Source organism: Lontra canadensis, unplaced genomic scaffold, assembly GCF_010015895.1.
Source record: "Lontra canadensis isolate GAN:19392208 unplaced genomic scaffold, GSC_riverotter_1.0 scaffold101, whole genome shotgun sequence".
NCBI classification, from domain to species: Eukaryota; Metazoa; Chordata; class Mammalia; order Carnivora; family Mustelidae; genus Lontra; species Lontra canadensis.
Genome location: NW_022631095.1, coordinates 2201640 through 2227720, shown reverse-complemented (window position 1 = coordinate 2227720; position 26081 = coordinate 2201640). Strand labels below are relative to the sequence as shown.

Genomic DNA, 26081 nt, shown 5'->3' with positions numbered 1-26081 from the left:
TTTGTGACTGTAAGCTCTCCTACCCACAAAAACCCCATAAGGGGCAACACAGAGATAGCCTGGTAGTTTGAAGTCCCTGAAACCCCAACAAACAGACTGTGGGTAGATACCTGGTCTCACTGCAGACCCTTCCCACCAACAAGAACTTCTCGGGGGACAACACAGGCAGAACAGCACCCTATAGTGTGCTGAGACTGCAGTCCTGGCAAACATCTGGTCTGCTCAATTCAAGTCCAAGGTGGCCCCAGACTGACCGCTTAACAACAGAGGGACCAAGCATTCCCCACAAAAGGAAAAGAGAAACACTGCAGACAACTGGACATAAGGCATATGCCTCTCAATCACATTAGGACACATACAACATACATAGGTGACACCGATGGAGCACCAGGTTCTGGTAAATAGGGGACATCGCACTTCAGGGCACTACAGCACGCCTTCTTCATAAAGCCACTACTTTCCAGAGCAGAAGTAGTTGACTTTCCTAACACAGAGAAACAGACACAAAGAGACAAAATGAGAAGACAGAAAAGTATGTCTCAAATGAAAATCAACAAGCTAATAAATTCACAGCAAAAGAGCTAAATGAAATGAAGATAAGCAACATGCCTGAAAGAGAATTCAAAGTAATGCTCATAAAGATACTCACTGGACTTAAGAAGATCTCCATTAGAACTTAAACAAAGAAACAGAAAATATAAAAAGAACCAATCTGGGATGAAGAACTCAATAATAGAAATTAAAAATACACTAGAGGGAATACTAAACAAGAAGAAGGAGATGAAGAAACCAGAAAACCAGGAGACAGAGTAATGGAAAGCAATCAAGCTTAACAGCAAAGAGTAAAAGAATAATAAAAAAGAGAATAGTATAACAGCATTAGCATTATAGGAATCCCAGAAGGAGCAGAGAGAAAGAAAAGAGGGAAGAAAACATATTCAAGGAAATAACAAAGGAAAAAGTCACTAACCTGGGAAACAGAAATCCAGATCCAGGAATCACAGAGAACTCCCAACAAAATCAACCCAAAGGGGTCTACACCAAGACATATAATAATTAAAATGGCACAAAAAAGTGAAGAGAATTTTAAAAGCACTAAGAGAAAACAGTTATATACAAGGGCAATCTCATAAAGTTATCAGCTGATTTATCAGCAGAAACTTTGTAGGCCAAAAGGGACTGGCAGGATATATTTAAAGTGCTAAAAGGAAAAAAAAAAAAAAAATCTGCAGCCAAGAATACTCTATCCAGCAAGGATATCATTCAAAATAAGAGAAAAGATAGTTTCCCAGATGAACAAATGTTAAGGAATTCATCACCACTAAATCAGCCATTCAAGAAATGATAAAGGAAATACTTTTGCTGGGTACCCAATCATTGTGGACATTAGTAAGATGTCAGAATTAGAGTTCAGAATGATAATTATAAAGATGCTAGCTGGACTTAAAAAATCACAGACGATACTAGCGAATACCCTTCTGGAGAAATAAAAGAACTAAAATCTAACCAAGTTGAAATCAAGAAAAGCTATTAATGAGGTGCAATCAAAACTAGAGGCTCGATGGAGGAGAGGGAAGATGGCAGAGAAGTAGGAGTCCCTGTTTCAACAAGTTCCCTAAAGTGAGCTAAATATCTACCAGAACACTCTGAACAGCCATGAAATCAGCCTGAGATGTAAGATTATACACTTCTGGATCTCTACATAGACAGAAGACATCAGTGGAGAGGTAAAGCCAAGTAGGAATGCTGGGACTAATATCCGAGGATAAACAGAAAGGAGAGGGAGCCACCAGAAGCGACCCACTAAAAAGTAATACTCCAATATGAAAGTACCCTGTGATTGGGGACCAGCATTAACTTGGAGTCTGGTTAAAAGCACTCAAAAGAGCAAAAGGTCTTAAAAGGCAACTGGTGTAATCAGGCAGTCACGGGCATGGGCCTAGGATGGTCACCACTGGCAACCTCCCATGCCAGAGAAAGTCCAGCAGAGCCTCCAGTCCATGGTCCCTGAGCCCCTGACTTTCTACTGCTTACACCACTGCTTGGCTGGGCACACTCCTGCCAGTGCCTGAGAGAGTCTGATGTGGGCGCCAGCTGGCAGCCTCTGGGCCCGCAGCCTTCTGAGACCAGCCTTGGGGTCTGAACACTCCCAGTCCATACCCTAGAAACCCAGTGCGATCTCCAGTCAGGATACCTCAGCTGGAAGCCTTCCGCAACCTGCACGACCATGCAGTCTGAGAGCCCCTGGCGTGGGCTGCACTCCAGACAGTAGTCCCAGCAAATGCAGCCACCAGAAGTGGGCTCCCCGACCAATATAGCTTGCGGTTTTAGAGGCACAAGGATGAAAAGACAAGTGGGGGGCCTTGGGTGACTGGGACAGTGGCTGCGGATGCGTACCATCTGTGGGAAGTTGTCTTGTTCAGCAGAGTTTGCAGAAGGGGAGTCTGTGTGTTCGGACCATCAAGAGAGGACCAGTCTAAGGCTTCTCTCTGAGGCAGAAGTCTAGGTGCAGACAGATTTTTTCTTTGCTCTGACCCTCTGAAAAGCTGCAAAAAGCTGCCAAAGAACAAAAACCTCCAGAGAACAAAAGCCTGAAAAACTAGTTTCCACAGAAGCCAGCCCCTTGATAGCCTGTAGGGCTACTCAACCAGAGCAATATTAACCGGAAAACAATGTAGCAGGCCCCTCCACAAGAAAACAAGACAAAAGAACAAGAGAACAATCACCACAGGGTCCACATAAAACTGTAAAACCACAGTATCAGGGGAAAACAATATATTAAACTCCCCATATTGCCCTAAAACCTGTATATTTCATAAATACAACTTTTTTAAAAAAATTTGTTCTCACAATTCTTGTTCTTTTAATTTTTTAACCTACTTACCATTACAGTTAGAGGTTTAACACAATATATTCCATAATAACTTTTTAACTTGAACTTTTTTCATACAAATACCTGTGTTTCGTTTTCTTTTTCTTTGCTTTTGTTTTAATGTACATATAGATATAAGCTTCAAGGTAATCCTATTTCCTTATTCAGTACTACCCCTATATATAAACCAGTTTTAATTTCCCTGTATCTCTGGAAAGTGAGTCCTTTAACAAAGATAACAAGATACACCCAGGAAGAACCAAAAAAACTTCTTCACCCACATTGAGGATTTATAACCATCCTCCCATCTTTTTCTTCTGTCAGGGTTTCTCTGTATTTGCTTTCATTCTGGTATTACATAAATCTTATTCTTGGAGTTCATTTTGGCTAAGTTTTTCTATTTTTTTCTTCTCATTTACTTTTGTCAGTCTCTGTTTTTGTTTATGTATCATATAATCTTTATTTTGGGACTCATTTTGGCTGGATTTTCTCTTTTTTTTTTTTTCTCTTTCTCTCTCTCTCTTTTTCACATTTCTTTCCTTTTGGTGGTCACTTCCAACTGCTCCGAAACTTTCCAGGGTTCATCTTGCCTGGCTTGTGGCTGATATATTCAGCCTATACATCCCTTCAACTACCACTCACCAAAAATGACAGGGAGGAGGAAACTCAACAGAGGAATAATTCAGAGACTGTGCCCTCTCCCACAGAACTATTGGATATGGACATAAACAGTATGTTGAAAAGGGAATTCAGGGTAACAATTAACCAGGCAATGGTTAGAGAAAACCATTAGTGACAACATACCATCTCTAAGGGCAGAAGTGAGAGCCAATCTGGCAGAAGTTAAAAATGCTATCGATGAGATCCAATCTAATCTAAATGCTCTAACAGCTAGGGTAACTGAGGCAGAAGACAGAATTAGTGATCTAGAGGGCAAACTGATAGAGAATAAGGATCAGGAGGAGGCCTGGAACAAACAGCTTAGAAGCCATGAAAACAGAATTAGGGAAATAAATGATGACACAAAACATTCCAACATCAGAATTATGGGGGTCCCTGGGCAGGGGGAGGGGGAAGAAGGAAGATTAGAAGATATAGTTGAAAAATTTCCATGATCTGGGGAATGGAACAAGTGGGCGTGTCCTAAATGCAGAAAGGACACCCTCCAAGGTCAACAAATCTAGAAAGAACTCCAGGCACTTAATTGTGAAATTCACGAATCATAATTTTAAACAAGAGGTCTTTTTAAAAATATTTTATTTATTTATTTGAGAGAGAGAGAGAAAGAAAGAGAATGAGAGGGGAGAAGGTCAGAGGGAGAAGTAGACTCCCTGCGGAGCTGGGAGCCCAATGTGGGACTCAATCCTGGGACTCCAGGATCATGACCTGAGCCAAAGGCAGTTGCTTAACCAACTGAGCCACCCAGGTGCCCTAAACAAGAGGTCTTAAGGGCAGCTAGGGGAAAGAGATTCCTTACATACAGAGAAAGGCCCATTAGAATAACAACAGACCTGCCCACAGAAACCTGGCAAGCCAGAAAGGGCTGGCAAGACATATTCAAGGCACTAAATGAGAAGAACATGCAGCCAAGAATACTTTATTCTGACATTCAGAATGGATGGAGACATAAAGATCTTCTAAGACGGGCAAGGTTTAAAAGAGTTTGTGAGCACCATGCCAGCACTACAAGAAATATTAAGGGGGAGGGTTCTACAAAAGAAGAAAGAACTCAAGAGTGACATAGAACAGAAATTTACAGACACAATTTATAGAAACAAGGACTTCTCAGGCAACATGATGTCACCAAAAACTTATGTTTCAATAATCACTCTCAACATAAACAGCCTAAATGCACCCATAAAAAGGCACAGGGTTGCAGACTGGATAAAATGACAGAACCTGTCCATATGCTTTCTACAAAAGACACAAAAGAATACATCCAGACTGAAAGTGAAGGGATGGAGAACCATCTTTCATGTCAATGTGCCTCAAAAGAAAGCTGGGGTAGTGATTTTCATATCAGATAAATTAGATTTTAAGCTAAAGACTGTGGTCAGAGATACAGAAGGATGCTACATCATTCTTAAAGCATCTATCCAACAAGAAGATCTAACAATTGTAAATATTTATGCCCCCAATATGGGAGCAGCCAACTACATAAGCCAACTGTTAATTAAAGAGTCATATTGACATGAATACATTAATAGTAGAGGATCTTAACACGCCACTCTCAGTAATAGGCAGATTGCCCAAGCAGAAAATCAATAAAGAAACAAGAGCATTGAATGACACATTGGACCAGATGTACCTCATAGATATATACAGAACATTCCACCCTAGAACAGCAGAATACTCATTCTTGTCAAGTGCACATGGAACATTCTCAAGAATAGACCACATACTGGGTCACAAATCAAGGTTCAACTGATACCAAAAGACTGAGATTATTCCCTGCATATTCTCAGACCACAGTGCTTTGAAACTGGAACTCAACCACAAGAAAAAGCTTGGAAGGAATTCAAACAAATGGAAGCCAAAGACCCACCTTGCTTAAGAATGTTTGGATCAACCAGGAAATCAAAGAAGAACTTAGACAATTCATGGAAACCAATGAGAATGAAGACACTTCGGACCAAAACCTCTGGGATACAGCAAAGGCAGTCCTAAGGCGGAAATACATAGCCATCCGAGTCTCCCCCAAAACAACTGAAAAATCCAGAATACACCAGCTCTCTCTACACCTTAAAGAACTGGAGAATCAACAACAAATTAAGCCAACCCAGGCACAAGAAGGGAAATAATGAAGATTAGAGCAGAGATCAATGAGCTAGAAACTAGAGATATAGTATAACACATCAACGAAACTAGAAGCTGGTTTTTTGACAGAAACAATAAAATCAATGAACACTGGCCAAACTAATATAAAAGAAAAGAGAGAGGACCCAATGAATGAAATGGACAGAATGAAAAGGACAGAAACAATCATCAGAAATTATTATCAACAGTTATATGCCAATAAGTTAAGCAACCTTGAAGAAATGGATTCATTCCTGGAAACCTCTAAACTTCTAAGACTGAAACAGGAAGAAACTGACAACTTGAATAGACCAATATCTAATAACGAGATTGAAGTAGTGATCATAAACCTCCCAAAAAACAAGAGCCCAGGACCTGATGGATTCCCTGGGGAATTCTACTAAACATTCAAAAGAAGAAATAATACCTATTCTCCTGAAGCGGTTTCAAAAAATAGAAACAGAAGGAAAACTATGAAGCCAGATTACCCTGATCCCCAAACCAGGTTAAGACCCCATCAAAAAGGAGAATTTCAGACCGATATCACTGATGAATGTGGATGCCAAGCTTCTCAAGAAGAATCTAGCTACTAGGATCCAACAGTACATTAAAAAGATTGATCACCATGACCAGGTGGGATTTATTGCTGGGATGCAAGGGTGGCTCAACATTCGCAAATCAATCAATGTGATAGAACAAATCAATAAGAGAAGAGAGAAGAACCATATAGTTCTTGACAGAACATGTCAACATGTCAACATGGTCCTCTCAACTAAAGCAGAAAAAGTATTTGACAAAATACAGCATCCATTCCTGGTTAAAACTATTCAAAGTATAGGGATCGAAGGAACATTCTTCAACTTCATAAAATCTATCTATGAAAAACCCACAGTGAATATCATTTTCAATGAGGAAATGCTGACAGCCTTTCCTTTGAGATCAGGAACATGACAAGGATGCCTACTCTCATCACTATTGTTCCACATAGTACTAGAATTCCTAGCCTCAACAATCAGACAACATAAAGAAATATAAGGTATTCAAATTGGCAAAGAAGAAGTCAAACTCTCTCTCTTTGCAGATGATATGATACTTTATATGGAAAACCCAAAAGACTCCACCCCCAAACTACTAGAACTCATACAGCAATTCAGTAACATGTCAGAATACAAAATATATGCACAGAAATCAGTTGCTTTCTTATACACTAATAATGAAAATATAGAAAGGGAAACAAGAGAATCAATTCCATTTACTCTAGCACCAAGAACCATAAGATACCTTGGAATAAACCTAAACAAAAAGGTAAAGGATCTATCTGTACTCAAGGACCTACAGAACACTCATGAAGAAATTGAAGAAGACGCAAAAAGATGGAAAAGTATTCCATGCTCATGGATTGGAAGAATAAACATTGTTAAAATGCCTATACTGCCCAGAGCAATCTACACTTTCAATGCCATCCCAATCAAAAGTCCACCAGCAGTTTTCAAAGTGCTGGAAAAAACAATCCTAAAATTTGTATGGAACTAGAAAAGATCCCAAATTCCTAAGGAAATGTTGAAAAAGAAAAACAAAGCTGGGGCATCACGTTGCCTAATTTCAAGCTTTACTACAAAGCTGTGATCATCAAGACAGCATAGTACTTGCACAAAAACCGACACACAGATCACATATAGTCAAATAATATTCGACAATGCAGGAAAAAATATCCAGTCAGAAAAGAACAGTCTTGTCAATAAATGGTGCTGGGAAAATTGGACACCTATAAATAGAAGAATGAAACTTGACTATTCTGACACCATACACAAAAATAAACTCAAAATGGATAAAAGACCTCAATGTGAGGGAGGAATCTAACAAAATCCTAGAGAAGAACATAGGCAGTAACCTCTCTGACAGAAACTTCTGCCACAAAGTTCTTTCAAGACATGTCTCCAAAGGCAAGGGAAATAAAAGCAGAAATGACCTTTTGGGACTTCATCAAGATAAAAATCTTCTGCATAGCAAAAGAAACAGCCAATAAAACAAACAGGCAACCCACAGAATGGGAAAGTATCACAAATGACACTATAGATTAAGGGCTGATATCCAAGATATATAAAGAATTCCTCAAACTCAACACCCAAAAAACAGATAATCACATCTAAAAATGGGCAGAAGACACGAACAGACACTTCTCCAAAGAAGACATTCAAATGGCTAACTGACACAATGAAAAATGTTCATCATCATTAGCCATCAGGGAGATTTAAATCAAAATCACATTGAGATGCCACCTTATACCAGTTAGAATGGCCAAAATAAAAATACAAGAAACAACAAGTGTTGAAGAGGATGTGGAGAAAAGGGAGCCCTCCACAGTGTTGGGGAATGCAAGTTGGTACAACCACTTTGAAAAATAGCATGGAGATTCCTTAAGAAATGAAAAATAGAGCTAACCAAGACCAAGACCTTGCAATTGCACTACTGGGTATTTACCCCAAAGATACAGATGTAGTGAAAACAAGGTCCATCTGTACTCCAATGTTTATAGCAACAATGGCCACAATCCCCAAACTGTGAAAAGAGCCAAGATGCCCTTCAACAGACAAATGGATAAAGAAGATATGGTACATATATACAATGGAATATTATGCCTGCATCAGAAAGAATGAATACCCAACTTTTGTATCAACATGGATGGGATGGAGGAGATTATGCCTAGTGAAATAAGTCAAGCACAGAGAGTCAATTGTCATATGGTTTCACTTACTTGTGGAGCATAAGGAATAACATGGAGGACATTAGAAGAAGGAAAGGAAAAGTGAATTGGGGGAAACTGGAGGGGGGAGACGAACCATGAGAGACTGTGCACTCTGAGAAACAAACTGAGGGTTTGGGAGGAGAGGGAGGCTGGGGTATAGCTGAGCCTGGTGGTGGGTATTAAGGAGGGCAGGTATTGCATGGAGCACTGGGTGTGGTGCGTAAACAATGACTCTTAGAACACTGAAAAAATAAAATAAAAATAAATTTTTAAAAAAGCTGGAGAATCTTAGTGTTATGATAAATGAGACAGAAGAGAGAATTAGTGATATAGAAACCAAATGATGGAGAATAAAGAAGGTAGGAAAAAGAGAGATAAACTACGGGACCACAAGGAGAGAATCTGGAGATAAGTGATACAATAAGATTAAATAATATTAGAATAATTGGGATCCCAGAAGAAGAGGAGAGAGAGGGCAGAAGGTATATTGAAATAAATTATAGCAGAGAACTTCCCTAATTAGCAGAAGGAAACAGGCATCAAAATCCAGGAAGCACAGAGAACCCCCCTCAAAATCAATAAAAATATGTCAATAACCTGTCATCTAATAGGAAAACTTACAAGTCTCAGAGATAAAGAGAAAATCCTGAAAGCAGCTTGGGACAAGATGTCTGTAACCTACAATGGTGGAAAAATTAGATTGGCAGCAGCCCTATCCACAGAGACCTGGCAGGCCAGAAAGGACTGGCACAATATATTCAGAACACTAAGTGAGAAAAATGTACAACCAAAAATACTATATCTAGCTAGGCTGTCATTGAATATAGAAGGAGAAATAAAAAGCTTCCGGGACAAACAGAAAACTAAAAGAATTTGCAAATACCAAACCAGCCCTACAGGAAATATTGAAAGGAGTACTCTAAGTAAAGAGAGAGCCTAAAAGTAGTAGACCAAAAGGGAACAGAAACAATACACAGTAACAGTCACCTTACAGACAATACAACGGCACTATATTCATATCTTTCAATACTTACCCTGAATGTAAATGGGATAAATGCCCCAATCAAAAGACACACAGTATCAGAATGCATAAAAAAACAAGACCCATCAATATGCTGTCACAAGACACTCGTTTTAGACCAAAGACACTTCCAGATTTAAAGTGAGGGAGTGGAAAACAATTTATCATGCTAATGGACATCAAAAGAAAGCTGGGGTGGCAATCCTTATATCAGACAAATTAGATTTTAAGCCAAAGATGAAGAACACTATATCATACTTAAAGGGTCTGTCCAACAAGAAGATCTAACAATTTTAAACATCTATGTTCCCAAACATGGGAGCAACCAATTAAATGAACCAATTAATAACAAAATCAAAAAACATATTGACAATAATACAGTAATAGTAGGAGACTTTAGGAACCCCTCACTGAAATGAACAGATTATCTAAGCAAATGATCAACAGGAAATAAAGGCTTTAAATGACACTGGACGAGTCGGACATCACAGACATATTCAGAACATTCCCATCCCAAAGCAACAGGATACACATTCTTCTCTAATGCACGTGGAATATTCTCCAGTAAAGATCACATCCTGGGTCACAAATCAGATTTCAACTGGAACCAAAAGACTGGGATCATTCCCTGCATATTTTCAGACCACAGTGCTAGAACTAGAACTCAACCACAAGAGGAACGTTGGAAAGAACTCAAATACATGGAGGCTAAAGGACATCCTACTAAAGAATAAATTAGTCAACCAGGAAAATTTTAAAAATTCATGGAAATAAATGAAAATGAAAACTGGACATTTCAGAACCTTTGGAATACAGCAAAGGTGGTCCTAACAGGAAAGCATATAGCAATACAAGCCTTACTCAAGAAACAAGGAAGGTCTCAAATACACAACTGAATCCTACACTTAAAGGAGCTGGAGAAAGAACAGCAAAGAAAGCCTAAACCCAGCAGGAGAAAAGAAATAATAAAGGTCAGAACAGAAATCAACGAAATAGAAATCAAAAGACCAGTATGAAATGAGGAGCTGGTTCTTTGAAAGAATTAAGACTGATAAACCCCTGGCCAGATTTATCAAAAAGAAAAGAGAAAGGAGCCAAATAAATAAAATCATGAATGAAAGAGGAAAAATCACAACCAGCATCAAAGAAATACAATTATAAGGACATATTATGAACAACTACACACCAGCAAATTTGACAATCTGGAAGAAATGGATACATTCCTAGAGAAGTATAAACTACCAAAACTGAACCAGGAAGAGATAGAAAACCTGAACAGACCCATAGCCAATAAGGAGATGGAAGCACTCATCAAAAAATCTCCAAACAAACAAAAGCCCAGGGCCAGACAGTTTCCCAGGGGAATTCTACCCAACATTTAAAGAATAATTAATACCTATTCTCCTGAAACTGTTCCAAAAAAATTAAAATGGAAGGAAAACTTCCAAACTCATTTTATGAGGCCAGCATCACCTTGATCCCAAAACCAAACAAAGGCCCCATCAAAAAGGAGAATTATAGACCAATATTCCTGATGAACATGGATGCAAAAATTCTCACCAAAATGCTAGCCAATAGGATCCAACAGTACATTAAAAGGATTATTCACCACAACCAAGTGGAATTTATTCCTGGGCTCCAAGGTTGGTTCAACAGCTACAAATCAATCAATGTGATACCATACATTAATAAAAGAAAGAACAAGAACCATATGATACTCTCGATAGATGCCAAAAAAGCATTTGACAAAGTACAGCATACCTTCTTGATCAAAACTCTTCACTGTATAGGGACAGAGTGTACATACCTCAATATCATCAAAGACATCTATGAAAAACCCACAGTGAATATTATCGAATGGGGAAAACATGAGAGTTTTTCCCTTAAGGTCAAGAACATGGAATGGCTGACCGTTATCACCACTGCTATTCAACATAGTACTAGAGACCTAGCCTCAGCAATGAGACAACAAAAAAGAAATAAAAGCATCCAAATTGGCAAAGAAGAAGTCAAACTATCACTATTTGCAGATGATATGATACTTTATGTGGAAAACCCAAAAGACTCCACTCCAAAACTGCTAAAACTCCTACAGGAATTCAGTAAAGTGTCAGGATATAAAATCAATGCACAGAAATCAGTTGCATTTCTATACACCAACAGCAGGACAAAGAAAGAGAAATTAAGGAGTTGATCCATTTACAATTGCACCCAAAACCATAAGATATGGAAGAATAAACCTAACCAAAGAGGCAAAGGATCTGTACTAAGAAAACTATAGAGTACTCATGAAAGAAATTGAGGAAGACACAAAGAAATGGAAAAACGTTCCATGCTCATAAATTGGAAGAAAAAATATTGTAAAAATGTCTATGCTGCCTAGAGAACTCTATACATTTAATGCAATGTGTATCAAAAGACCATAAACTTTTTTCAAAGAAATGGAACAAATGATCTTAAAATTTATACAGAACCAGAAAAGACCCCAAATAGCCAGAGAGATGTTGAAAAAGAAAACCAAAGTTGGCAGCATCACAATTCCAGACTTCAAGCTCTATTACAAAGCTGTCATCATCAAGACAATATGGTACTGGCACAAAAACAGACACACAGATCAATGGAACAAAATACAGAGGGCCCAGAAATGGACCCTCAACTCTATGGTCAACTAATCTTTGACAAAGCAGGAAAGAATCTCCAATGGGAAAAAGAGAGTCTCCTCAACAAACGGTGTTGGGAAAATCGACAGTCACATGCAGAAAAATGAAACTGGACCATTTCCTTACACCACACACGAAAATAGACTCCAAATGGATAAAAGACCTCAATGTGAGACAGGAGTCCATCAAAATCCTTGAGGAGAACACAGGCACAACCTCTTCAACCTCAGCTGCAGCACCTTCTTCCTAGAAATATCACCAAAGGCTAGGGAAGCAAGGGCAAAATGAACTATTAGGACTTCATCAAGATCAAAAGGTTTTGCACAGCAGAGGAAAACAAAACCAAGAGACTATTCGACAGAATAGGAGAAGATATTTGCAAATGACAGATCAGATAAAGGGCTAGTATCAAAAATCTATAAATAACTTATCAAACTCAACACCAAAGAACAAATAATCCAATCAAGAAATGGGCAGAAGACATGAACAGACATTTCTGCAAAGAAGACATCCAGATGGCCAACAGACATATGAAAAAGTGCTCCACATCACTCGGAATCAGGGAAATACAAATCAAAACCACAATGAGATATCACCTCACACCAGTCAGAATGGCTAAAATTAACAGGTCAGGAAGTGACGATGCTTGCGAGGATGCGGAGAAAGGGGAACCCTCCTACACTGTTGGTAGGAATGCAAGCTGGTGTAGCCACTCTGGAAAACAGTATGGAGGTTCCTCAAAAAAGTGGAAATAGAGCTACCCTATGACCCAGCAATTGCACTATTGGGTATTTACCCTAAAGATGCAAATGTAGTATTCCAAAGGGGCATGTGCACCCCAATGTCCATCAACAGATGAATGGATAAAGAAGATGTGAGATACACATACACACATACACAGAATGGAATACTATGCAGCCATCAAAAACCCCAAAATCTTGCCATTTGCAACAACATGGCTGGAACTAGAGGGTATTATGCTAAGCAAAATAAGTCAATCAGAGAAAGACAATTATAATATGATCTCACTGATATGAGGAATTTGAGAAAAAGGACAGAAGATCATAGGGAAGGGAGGGAAAAAAATGAAACAAGATGAAACCAGAGAGGGAGACAAACCATAAGAGACTTAATCTCAGGAAACAAACTGAGGGTTGCTGGGGAGTGGGGAGGGAGGGTAGGGGTGGCTAGGTGATGGACACTTGGGAGGGTATGAGTTATGGTGAGTGCTGTGAATTGTGTAAGACTGATGAATCACAGACCTGTACCCCTGAAACAAATAATACACTATGTATTAATAACAAAAAAAAGAAAAAAGAAAACAATTCCATTTATAATTATACAAAAAATAATAAAATATTTAGGAATAAACTTAACCAAGGAGATGAAAGACTTGTATTTTCAAAACTGTAACACACTGATGAAAAAAACCTGAAGATAACACACACTACTAAAACAATGTTCTATGCACATAGACTGGGAGAATTAATATTGTTAAAATGTCAACTATCCAAAACAACCTACAGATTTAATGCAATACCATCATTTTTCATAGAAGGAAAGCAAATAATCCTGAAATTTGTATGGAACCACAGAAGACTCTGAATAACCAAAGCAATCTTGAAAAGTAAAGCTGCAGGCATCACAACCCCAGATTTCAAATTAAACTACAAACCTGTAGTAATCAAAACAGCATGGTACTGACAAAAACACAGACACATAGATCAACAGAACAGAACAGAGAGCCTAGAAATAAACCCACAACTACAGGGTCAATTCATCTTTGACAAAGCAAGAAAGAATATGCCATGCAAAAAAGATAGTCTCTTCAACATGTGCAAAAAACTGGACAGCCACATGCAACAGAATGAGACTGGACCCCTATGTTATGCCGTACACAAAAATAGACTCAAAATGCATAAAGATAAACTCAAAATGGATAAAAGACCTCAAAGTGAGACAGGAATCCATCAGAATACTAGAAGAGAACATAGGCAGTAATTTCTTCGATATCAACCACAGCAACTTCTTTCAAGATATGTCTCCAAAGGCAAAGGAAACAAAAGCCAAAATAAACTTTTGGGACTTCATCAAAATCAAAAGCTTCTGCACAGCAAAGGAAACAGTCAACAAAACAAAGAGGCAACCCACGGAATGGGAGAAGATATTTGCAAATGACAATACAGACAAAAGATTGATATCCAGGATCTATAAAGAACTCCTCAAACTCAACACACAAAACAGATAATCATATCAAAAAATGGGCAGAAGATATGAACAGACACTTCTCCAATGAAGACATACAAATGGCTATCAGACACATGACAAAATGTTCATCATCACTAGCCATCAGGGAGATTCAAATTAAAACCACATTGAGATATCACCTTACACCAGTTAGAATGGCCAAAATTAGCAAGACAGGAAACAACATGTCTTAGAGGGGATGTGGAGAAAGGGGAACCCTCTTACACTGTTGGTGGGAATGCAAGTTGGTGCAGCCTCTTTGGAGAAGAGTGTGGAGATTCCTCAAGAAATTAAAAATAGAACTTCCCTATGACCCTGCAATTACACTACTGGGTATTTACCCCAAAGATACAGATGTAGTGAAAAGAAGGGCCATCTGTACTCCAATGTTTATAGCAGCAATGGCCATGGTCGCCAAACTGTGGAAAGAACCAAGATGCCCTTCAACGGACGAATGGATAAGGAAGATGTGGTCCATATACACTATGGAGTATTATGCCTCCATCAGAAAGGATGAATACCCAACTTTTGTAGCAACATGGACGGGACTGGAAGAGATTATGCTGAGCGAAATAAGTCAAGCAGAGAGAGTCAGTTATCATATGGTTTCACTTATTTGTGGAGCATAACAAATAGCATGGAGGACATGGGGAGTTAGGAGAAGGGCATTGGGGGAAATTGGAAGGGGAGGTGAACAATGAGAGACTATGGACTCTGAAAAACAATCTGAAGGGTTTGAAGAGGTAGGGGGGAGGTTGGGGGAACCAGGTGGTGGGTATTAGAGAGGGCACGGATTGCATGGAGCACTGGGTGTGGTACAAAAACAATGAATACTGTTATGCTGAAAATAAATTTTAAAAAAGGATTTTAAAAAATGCATAAAAGCCCAAAATATAAAACCCAAAAATATAAAATTTCTAGAAGAAAACATAGGCACTAATTTTTCACATCAACTATAGAAACATTTTTCTAGATATGTCTCTTCTGGCAAAGGAAACAAAAGCAAAATTGAACTACTGGGACTGTAACAAAATAAAAAGCTTACCCACCAAAGAAAACAATAAAAATCTAAAAGATGACTCAACAAATGGGAGGAAATATTTGCAAATGGTATATCTGATAAGAGGTTAATATCCAAAATGTATATTAACACCAAATACTCAAAATGTATATTAACAACTTAACATCAAAAAACCCTCAAATAATCCAATTTAAAAATGGGCACTAGACATGAACAGACATTTCTCCAAAGAAGACATACAGATGGACAACAGTTATATGAAAAGATGCTCAACATCACTTATCATCAAGAAAATGCAAATCAAAGCTATCACTTCAGACCAGTCAGAATGCCTAAAATAAAAACACAAGAAACAACAAGTGTTGGCAAGTAGGTAGAAAAAAGAAACCTAGTGCACTTTTGGTGGGAATGCAAACTTGTACAGCCACTATGGAAAAGAGTATGGAGGTTCCTCAAAAAATTAAGAAAAGAATGACCATATGATCCAGTAATTCTGCTACTGGGTATTTGCCTAAAGAATATAAAAACACTAATTTGAAAAGATATGTATACCCTTATGTTTATTGCCACATTATTTGTAATAGCCAAGATGTGGAAGGAACCCAAATGTCCGTAGATAGATGAATGGATAAAGATGATGTGGTACATCTACACAATAGAGTATTACTCAACCATAAAAAAGAATGGTATCTTGCCATTTGCAACAATATTAATGATCTGGAAGGTGTGATGCTAAGTGAAATATGTCAGTCAGAGAAAGAGAAACACCATATGATTTCATTCACAGTGGAATTAAAGGAACAAAACGAAGAAAAAAAGACAAAAAGCAGACCCTTAAATATAGAGAAGAAACCAGTGATTTCCAGAGGGAAGATAGATGTGAGGATAGGTGAAACAGGGAGGGGGTTAAGAGTACACTTATGATGATGAGCAATGAGAATCACTATATTGTACACTTGAAACTAATATAATACTGTTAATTATACTGGAAATAAATAATAAACAGAATGAAAACATGAATTCAAAAAGATACTTGTACCCCATATATGTACTGCAGCACTATTTACAGTAGTTGGGATATGGAAACAATCTAAGTGTCCACTGATAAATGAATAGGTAAAGAAAAAGTGGTACACACACGCACACACATGAATATCACATAATAGTAAATAAGGATGAAATCTTGTCATTTTTAATAATATGCATGGATCCTGAGAGTGTTATGCTAAGTGAAATAAGTCAGACTGAGAAAGACATATAATTTTACTCATATGAGGAATCTAAAAAAACAAAACAAGTTAATAAACAAGCAAAAAGCAGATCTGGACCTGTAAATACAAAGAACAAATGGATGGTTGCCAGAGGGAAAGGGGTTTAAGGGATGGGCAAAATGCCTGAAGGGGAGTGGAAGATACAGGCTTTGATTTATATGGAATAAGTCATGAAAATAAAAGGTACAGCAAGGAAATATGGTCAATGATATTATAAGAGTGTCATATGGTGACAGATGGTAATTACATTTGTGGTGAGCACAGCATAGGTATAGAGGTGTTGAATCACTATGTTGTACACCTGAAACTAACGTAACATTGTATGTCAACTGTATTTGAAATTTTTAAAAAATTTTAAAGAGATTCTCCTTAACCACTTTGGAGAAATTATTCTCTTCAGTCAATCACCTAGATATTCCTCTTGTAACACCCTAAGTCTTCTGCTTCATTTTTTTAAGATTTTATTTATTTACTTGAGCAAGTCTGAGAGAGAGAGAGAGAGAGGGAGAGAGAGGGAACACACAGAGGGACACAGAGAAGCAGACTCCTTGCTGAGCAAGGAGCACAACACAGGACTCAATCCCAGGAGCCTGGGTTCATGACCTGAACCAAAGGCAGATGCTTAACGACTGAGCCACCCAGGTGCTCATTTTTATTTATTTGAACCTTTAAAATTTTTGCCATAAAGCAGTGACAACTGTTAGATAAAACACAACATTTTGATCCATATATTTACTTTTACTATCAAAACTTTAAATTCTGTATCAGTAGTAATATTGCATACTTATATTCATTCTATAATGGGGTTGATATATTTAATTGCTATTAATAGAAATAAAAATTTCAGATAATATTAATGTGAAAAATATCTCTTACATTTTCTGCTTCTGAATTATAACTTGTATTTGCTTGGATTTTCTCTGGAACTACAATTTGTAGAAATGAATTTTGAGAACCTGAAGAAAGGAAAAAGAGAGTTAGTAATTGTGTCTTATACCTGACTAAATATTTGTTCAGGTTCTTTTGTAGAATTCACTTGTGCACATATGAGTAATCACTATGTACTCCTACAAAAATCTTGAAAACAATTCAAAAATAGACAAGATAGTTATGAAAGACCAAAGAAAGGACAGGGGGTGGAGACAGGGGCATAGTATTAAAATTACACAAAATTTGTTACTCCTGAGGAAAACAGACCAAAAAACAGTCAAAGATAAACTTCAAGAAAACTTTGCTGAAATAAAAGATTAGAAACCATAGACTGGAAAGTACCCTGAATTCAGGAATAACAGTAATAATTAAAACAGACATAGTCTACGAAAGTTATTGGGTGTCTAAGAGAAAGAAAGAATCCTATAGGCCTGTAAGCAAACAGAAAGAAAAAGAAAATCATACTGAGCATTAGGGTGAAAGCAGACTAGCCTGATAATTTGTACATTATTCAACATTACAAATGAAGAACAATGTATTTTTTTAAGTTTTTATTTAAATTCCAATTGGTTACAATACACATTAATATTAGTTTCAGATGTACAATATAATGATTCAACACTTCCATATAACACCCAATGCTCATCACAAGTTCACTCCTTAATTCCCATCACCTATTTAACCCATGCCCTCACTCACCTCCCTCTGGTAACCATTAGTTTTTTCTCTATAATTAAGGATCCGTTTCTTGGTTTGCCTCTCCCCTCACCCTTGCTCATTTGTTTTGTTTCTTAAATTCGCATATGAGTGAAATCATATGGTGTTCATCTTTCCCGTCTTAGCATGCTACTCTGTAGTTCCATCTACGTCATTGCTAATGGCAAGATTTTGTTCTCTTTTTTTTATGGCTGAGTAACATTTCATTGTCCATATGCCACTTCTTTTTTTTTTTTTTCTTCTCAGATGCTGGGTTAGGGTTCGGTTTTATGGCCAATGTCAGGTTTAGGGTTAAGTTTAGGGTCAGGGGTGAGGATATATGTGCCTGGTATCCTGCTGTTTAGAGAACTCTCCAGAGAGTTCAATTTAGGGTTAGGTTTAAGGGTTGGGGGTTAGGGTTAGGGTGATGGTTAGGGTTTAGGTTTAGGAGTTAAGGTTTGGGGGTTAAGAGGTTGGGATTTGGGGCTAAGGTTGGGGTTAGGGTTAGGGAGTTTGGGTGTTACAGGGTTTATATTAATTAAAGAAGATGTTACTTGATGGTTTATACACAATGTAGTTTCAGTGAGTGAAACCCAAGGCTCTTCCCTTATGCTTCTACACATCCATTTACAAACACAGGGCTCTTATTATATGCTATCATATGTTTATAAACACTTTTATTATAATGAAAGAAAGTTTTACATGAAATGCACATTATATTTCATGTAGTTATATTCAGTTAAGAATAGGTCTACTGTGAAGTGTGTAAACATGGAGATTCACAGACCTGTACCCCTGGGGAAAAAAAAAAAAAAATATATATATATATATATATATATATATGTTTACAAAAAAAAAAAAAAAAGAATAGGTCTACTCCCACGTTTTTTACACATACATTTACAAACACATATATATCATTGAAAAAGATGTTACTTGAACAATTGTTTATATATAGTATAGTTTCAATGAGAAGCATATGGCTATTCCCATATTGTTCTATGCATATGTAGAAACTTCAATGAAAGAAGATGATATCTGGAAGACTGATTGTATATACTGTGGTCTCAGAGTTTTAAGCATAGGGATATTCCTATACACTTTTACACACTTGAAGAACAAGTTCTTTTGAAAATCTTTAAGAAAGTGAAGTGTGAAAAACCTAAAACTTCATACCCAGCAATACTTTCATTCGAACATAGAGGGAAAGGAGATGTATTCGCAAGCAAAGATGTAAAGGAAATAGCTCAAAGTCCCTATCACAAAAGGCAGAGAAATTCTTTCAATGAAGATACCAGTATACTTAAAGTAAAAGGTTAGCAACAGGTATTAAATAAACTTAAATATAGAATAAAGCTAAAACAACCTTGAGAATTATAGTTACTTAATAGAGAGCAAATTATATAAATATAGTAACATATACAATAATGTCAGGCAGTATAGAAGAGGAAAACCATATGTGCATATTGATTTCCTTAAATTTACTGCATTGTGGCCCAAAAAGAATTGTGACTAAAGCTGAAAATCAAGTGGTAGAAGTAGAAACATATTGTTCAATGGCATAACAATATTGGAGAACTAAGACTTAAAATAACCACAGTCATATAATAAAGGGGAGAACAGGAAGTGGGTAGCAATAAGATACTAAACTTTCTAATTACAGTGAGGAATCACTATTACCGCCTAAATAAAAAAATTAATCCTTTATGTTAGCACTATAAGTATTCCAAATTAAGAGAACATACACAAAGGCACCCAGAAAATAAAAAATCAAATTTTTCCAGTGAAAAGACTTTACCAAAAACATGATATCAAAAAAGTATGATATAAATAAGAAGTTCTAAGATGGGGGGTAGGAGACAAGATGGTGGAGAAATAGCAGGCTGAGACTACATCAGGTAGCAGGAGATCAGCTAGATAGCTTATCTAAAGATTGCAAACACCTACAAATCCAACGGGAGATCGAAGAGAAGAAGAACAGCAATTCTAGAAACAGAAAATCAACCACTTTCTGAAAGGTAGGACTGGCGGAGAAGTGAATCCAAAGCGACGGGAAGATAGACCGCCGGGGGAGGGGCCGGCTCCGGACAAGCGGCAGAGCAATGGAGCACAAAATCAGGACTTTTAAAAGTCTGTTCCACTGAGGGACATCACTCCAGAGGCTAAACCGGGGTGAAGCCCACGCGGGGTCAGCTTGGCCTCAGGTCCCGCAGGGTCACAGAAGGATTGGGGGTGTCTGAGTGTCACAGAGCTTGCAGGTATTAGAACGGGGAAGCCGGCTACAGAGACAGAGCCAAGGAGTGAGCTCAGGGTTACCTTGAACCGGTCGCAGGCTCTGTGAGCTCAGAGCGCAGCCGGAGGCCAGGGAGATGGGAGTAATTGGGCGCTATTCTCTGAGGGCTCACTGAGGAGTGGGGCCCCGAGCACTCAGCTCATCCGGGCTGGAGACTGGGAGGCTGCCATTTTCATTCCCGTCCTCCGGAACTCTAAGGAAAGCATTCAGGGAACAAAAGCTCCCGAAAGCAAACCCGAGCAGATTACTCAGTCCGGCCCCTGGTAAGGGCGGTGCAATTCCTCCTGGGACAAAGACACTTGAGAAGCACTACAACAGGCCCCTCCCCCAGAAGATCAACAAGAAATGCAGCCAGGACCAAGTTCACCTACCAAGGAGTGCAGTTTCAATACCAAGGAGAGCAGTGGAATTCCAGAGGAGGAGAAAGCAAAACACGGAACTCATGGCTTTCTCCCCATGATTCTTTAGTCTTGCAGCTAATTTAATTTTTTTCTTTTTCAATTTTTTTTTCTTCTTCTACTAAATTTTAACTTTTACCCTTTTCTTTTTTAGTGTTTTTTAACTGGTTTATCTAATATATATATTTTTTTTCTTTTTTATATTTTTTCTTTATTCATTTTCTTTTTCTAATTGTTTCTTTTTTTTCTGAACCTCTTTTTTTCCCCTTTTTCCCCCCCCCCCCCCCACGATTTGGGATCTCTTCTGATTTGGTTAAAGCATATTTTCCTGGGGTCTTTGCCACTCTTTTAGTATTTTACTTGCTCCTTCATATACTCTTATCTGGACAAAATGACAAGGCGGAAAAATTCACCACAAAAAAAAAAGAACAAGAGGCAGTACCAAAGGCTAGGGACCTAATCAATACAGACATTGGTAATATGTCAGATCAAGAGTTCAGAATGACGATTCTCAAGGTTCTAGCTGGGCTTGAAAAAGGCATGGAAGATATAAGAGAAACACTCTCGGGAGATACAAAAGCCCTTTCTGGAGAAATAAAAAAACTAAAATCTAACCAAGATGAAATTAAAAAAGCTATTAATGAGGTGCAATAAAAAATGGAGGCTCTCACTGCTAGGATAAATGAGGCAGAAGAAAGAATTAGCGATATAGAAGACCAAATGACAGAGAATAAAGAAGCTGAGCAAAAGAGGGAGAAACAGCTACTGGACTACGAGGGGAGAATTCGAGAGATAAGTGACACCATAAGACGAAACAACATTAGAATAATTGGGATTCCAAAAGAAGAAGAAAGAGAGAGGGGAGCAGAAGGTATATTGGAGAGAATTATTGTAGAGAATTTCCCTAATATGCCAAAGGGAACAAGCATCAAAATCCAGGAGGTGCAAAGAACCCCCCTCAAAATCAATAAGAATAGGTCCACACCCTGTCACCTAATAGTAAAATTTACAATTCTTAGTGACAAAGAGAAAATCCCGAGAGCATCCCGGGGAAAGAAGTCTGTAACATACAATGGTAAAAATATTAGATTGGCAGCAGACTTATCCACAGAGACCTGGCAGGCCAGAAAGAGCTGGCATGATATATTCAGAGCACTAAATGAGAAAAACATGTAGCCAAGAATACTATATCCAGCTATGCTATCATTGAAAATACAAGGAGAGATAAAAAGCTTCCAGGACAGGGGCACCTGGGTGGCTCAGTGGGTTAAGCCTCTGCCTTCGGCTCAGGTCATGATCCCAGAGTCCTGGGATCAAGCCCCGCATCAGGCTCTCTGCTCGCCTGGGAGCCTGCTTCCTCCTCTCTCTCTGCCTGCCTCTCTGCCTACTTGTGATCTCTGTCTGTCAAATAAATAAATAAAATCTTTAAAAAAAAAAAAAAAAGCTTCCAGGACAAACAAAAACTGAAAGAATTTGCAAACAGCAAACCAGCTCTACAGGAAATATTGAAAGGGGTCCTCTAAGCAAAAAAAGACCCTAAAAGTAGCAGATCAGAAAGGAACAGAGATAATATACAGTAACAGTCACCTTATAGGCAATACAATGGCACTAAATTCATATCTCTCAATAGTTTCCCTGAATGTTAATGGGCTAAATGCCACAGTCAAAAGACACAGGGAATCAGAATGGAGAAAAAAAAAAACAAAACTCATCTATATGTTACCTACAAGAAACTCATTTTAGACCCAAAGACACCTGCAGATTTAAAGTGAGGGGGTGGAAAACAATTTACCATGCTAATGGACATCAGAAGAAAGCAGGAGTGGCAATCCTTATATCAGATCAATTAGATTTTAAGCCAAAGACTATAATAAGAGATGAGGAAGGACACTATATCATACTCAAAGGATCTGTCCAACAAGAAGATCTAACAATTTTAAGTATCTATGCCCCTAACGTGGGAGCAGCCAACTATATAAACCAATTAATAACAAAATCAAAGAAACACATCAACAATAATACAATAACAGTAGGGAACATTAACACTCCCCTCACTGAAATGGACAGATCATCCAAGCAAACGATCAACAAGGAAATAAAGGCCTTCAATGACACACTGGACCAGATGGACATCACAGATATATTCAGAACATTTCATCCCAAAGCAACAGAGTACACATTCTTCTCTAGTGCACAAAGAACATTCTCCAGAATAGATCACATCCTCGGTGCTAAATCAGGTCTCAACCGGTATCAAAAGATTGGGATCATTCCCTGCATATTTTCAGACCACAATGCTCTGAAGCTAGAACTCAATCACAAAAGGAAATTTGGAAAGAATCCAAATACTTGGAGACTAAACAGCATCCTTCTAAAGAATGAATGGGTCAACCAGGAAATTAAAGAAGAATTGAAAAAATTCATGGAAACAAATGATAATGAAAACACAACAGTTCAAAATCTGTGGGACACAACAAAGGCAGTCCTGAGAGGAAAATATATAGCGGTACAAGCCTTTCTCAAGAAACAAGAAAGGTCTCAAGTACACAACCTAACCCTACACCTAAAGGAGCTGGAGAAAGAACAAGAAAGAAACCCTAAACCCAGCAGGAGAAGAGAAATCATAAAGATCAGAGCAGAAATCAATGAAATAGAAACCAAAAAAACAAGAGAACAAATCAACGAAACTAGGAGCTAGTTCTTTGAAAGAATTAATAAGATTGATAAACCCCTGGCCAGACTTATCACAAAGAAAAGAGAACGGACCCAAATAAATAAACTCATGAATGAAAGAGGAGACATCACAACTAACACCAAAGAAATACAGACAATTATAAGAACATACTATGAGCAACTCTATGCCAACAAATTCGACAATCTGGAAGAAATGGATGTATTCCTAGAGACATAAAAACTACCACAACTGAACCAGGATGAAATTCTGAAATTCTACCAAACATTTAAAGAAGAACTAATTCCTATTCTCCTGAAACTATTCCAAAAAATAGAAATGGAAGGAAAACTTCCAAACTCATTTTATGAGGCCAGCATCACCTTGATTCCAAAACCAGACAAGGATCCCATCAAAAAAGAGAACTACAGACCAATATCCTTGATGAACACAGATGCGAAAATTCTCACCAAAATACTAGCCATACTACATAAAAAGGATTATTCACCACAACCAAGTGGGATTTATTCCAGGGCTGCAAGGTTGGTTCAACATCTGCAAATCAAATCAATGTGATACAACACATTAATAAAAGAAAGAACAAGAACCATATGATACTCTCAATAGATGCTGATAAAACATTTGACAACGTACAGCATCCCTTCCTGATCAAAACTCTTCAAAGTGTAGGCCCATACCTCAATATTATCAAAACCATCTATGAAAAACCCACCGCAAATATCATTCTCAATGGAGAAAAACTGAAAGCTTTTCTGCTAAGGTCGGGAACATGGCAGGGATGTCCATTATCACCACTGCTATTCAACATAGTACTAGAAGTCCTAGACTCAGCAATCAGACAACAAAAGGAAATTAAAGGCATCCAAATCGGCAAAGAAGAAGTCAAACTATCACTCTTCGCAGATGATATGATACTATATGTGGAAAACCCAGAATACTCCACTCCAAAACTGCTAGAACTGGTACAGGAATTCAGTAAAGTGTCAGGATATAAAATCAATGCACAAAAATCAGTTGCGTTTCTCTACACCAACAACAAGACAGAAGAAAGAGAAATTAAGGAGTCTATCCCATTTACAATTGCACCCAAAACTATAAGATACCTAGGAATAAACCTAACCTAAGAGGCTAAGAATCTATACTCAGAAAACTATAAAGTACTCATGAAAGAAATTGAGGAAGACACAAAGAAATGGAAAAATGTTCCATGCTCCTGGATTGGAAGAACAAATATTGTGAAAATGTCTATGCTACCTAAAGCAATCTACACATTTAATGCAATTCCTATCAAAATACCATCCATTTTTTTCAAAGAAATGGAATAAATAATCCTTAAATTTGTATGGAACTAGAAAAGACCTCGAATAGCCAAAGGAATATTGAAAAACAAAGCCAAAGTTGGTGGCACCACAATTCCGGACTTCAAGCTCTATTACAAAGCTGTCATCATCAAGACAGCATGGTACTGGCACAAAAACAGACACATAGATCAATGGAACAGAATAGAGAGCCCAGAAATAGACCAAAATAATGAACAAATAATCCAATCAAGAAATGGGCAGAAGACATGAACAGACATTTCTGCAAAGAAGACATCCAGATGGCCAAAAGACACATGAAAAAGTGCTCCATATCACTCGGCATCAGGGAAATACAAATCAAAACCACAATGAGATATCACCTCACACCAGTCAGAATGGCTAAAATTAACAGGTCAGGAAATGACAGATGCTGGCGAGGATGCAGAGAAAGGGGAACCCTCCTACACTGTTGGTGGGAATGCAAGCTTGTGCAACCACTCTGGAAAACAGCATGGAGGTTCCTCAAAATGTTGAAAATAGAACTACCCTATGACCCAGTAATTGCACTGCTGGGTATTTACCCTAAAGATACAAACGTCGTGATCCGAAGGGGCACGTGCACCCGAATGTTTATAGCAGCAATGTCTACAATAGCCAAACTATGGAAAGAACCTAGATGTCCATCAACAGATGAATGGATAAAGAAGAGGTGGTATATATACACAATGGAATACTATGCAGCCATCAAAAGAAATGAAATCTTGCCATTTGCAATGACGTGGATGGAACTAGAGGGTATCATGCTTAGCGAAATAAGTCAATCGGAGAAAGACAACTATCATATGATCTCCCTGATATGAGGAAGTGGAGATGCAACATGGGGGGTTAAGGTGGTAGGAGAAGAATAAATGAAACAAGATGGGATTGGGAGGGAGACAAACCATAAGTGACTCTTAATCTCACAAAACAAACTGAGGGTTGCTGGGGGGGAGGGGGGTCAGGAGAAGGGGGGTGGGCTTATGGACATTGGGGAGGGTATGTGCTATGGTGAATGCTGTGAAGTGTGTAAACCTAGCAATTCACAGACCTGGGGATAAAAATATATGTTTATAAAAAAATTTTAAAAAAATTTTTAAA

The 26081-nt window shown here is 38.0% G+C and overlaps 1 protein-coding gene across 1 annotated transcript in view; it reads right to left on the bottom strand.

The window, feature by feature from the left end:
* ADAM32 (ADAM metallopeptidase domain 32) overlaps window positions 1-26081 on the bottom strand; it is a 185621-nt gene that overhangs the window by 146689 nt on the left and 12851 nt on the right. The window contains exon 2 of the mRNA XM_032838058.1: window positions 17511-17590. Coding sequence (XP_032693949.1) covers window positions 17511-17590 — 80 coding nt within the window. The remainder of the gene's footprint in view (window positions 1-17510; window positions 17591-26081) is intronic.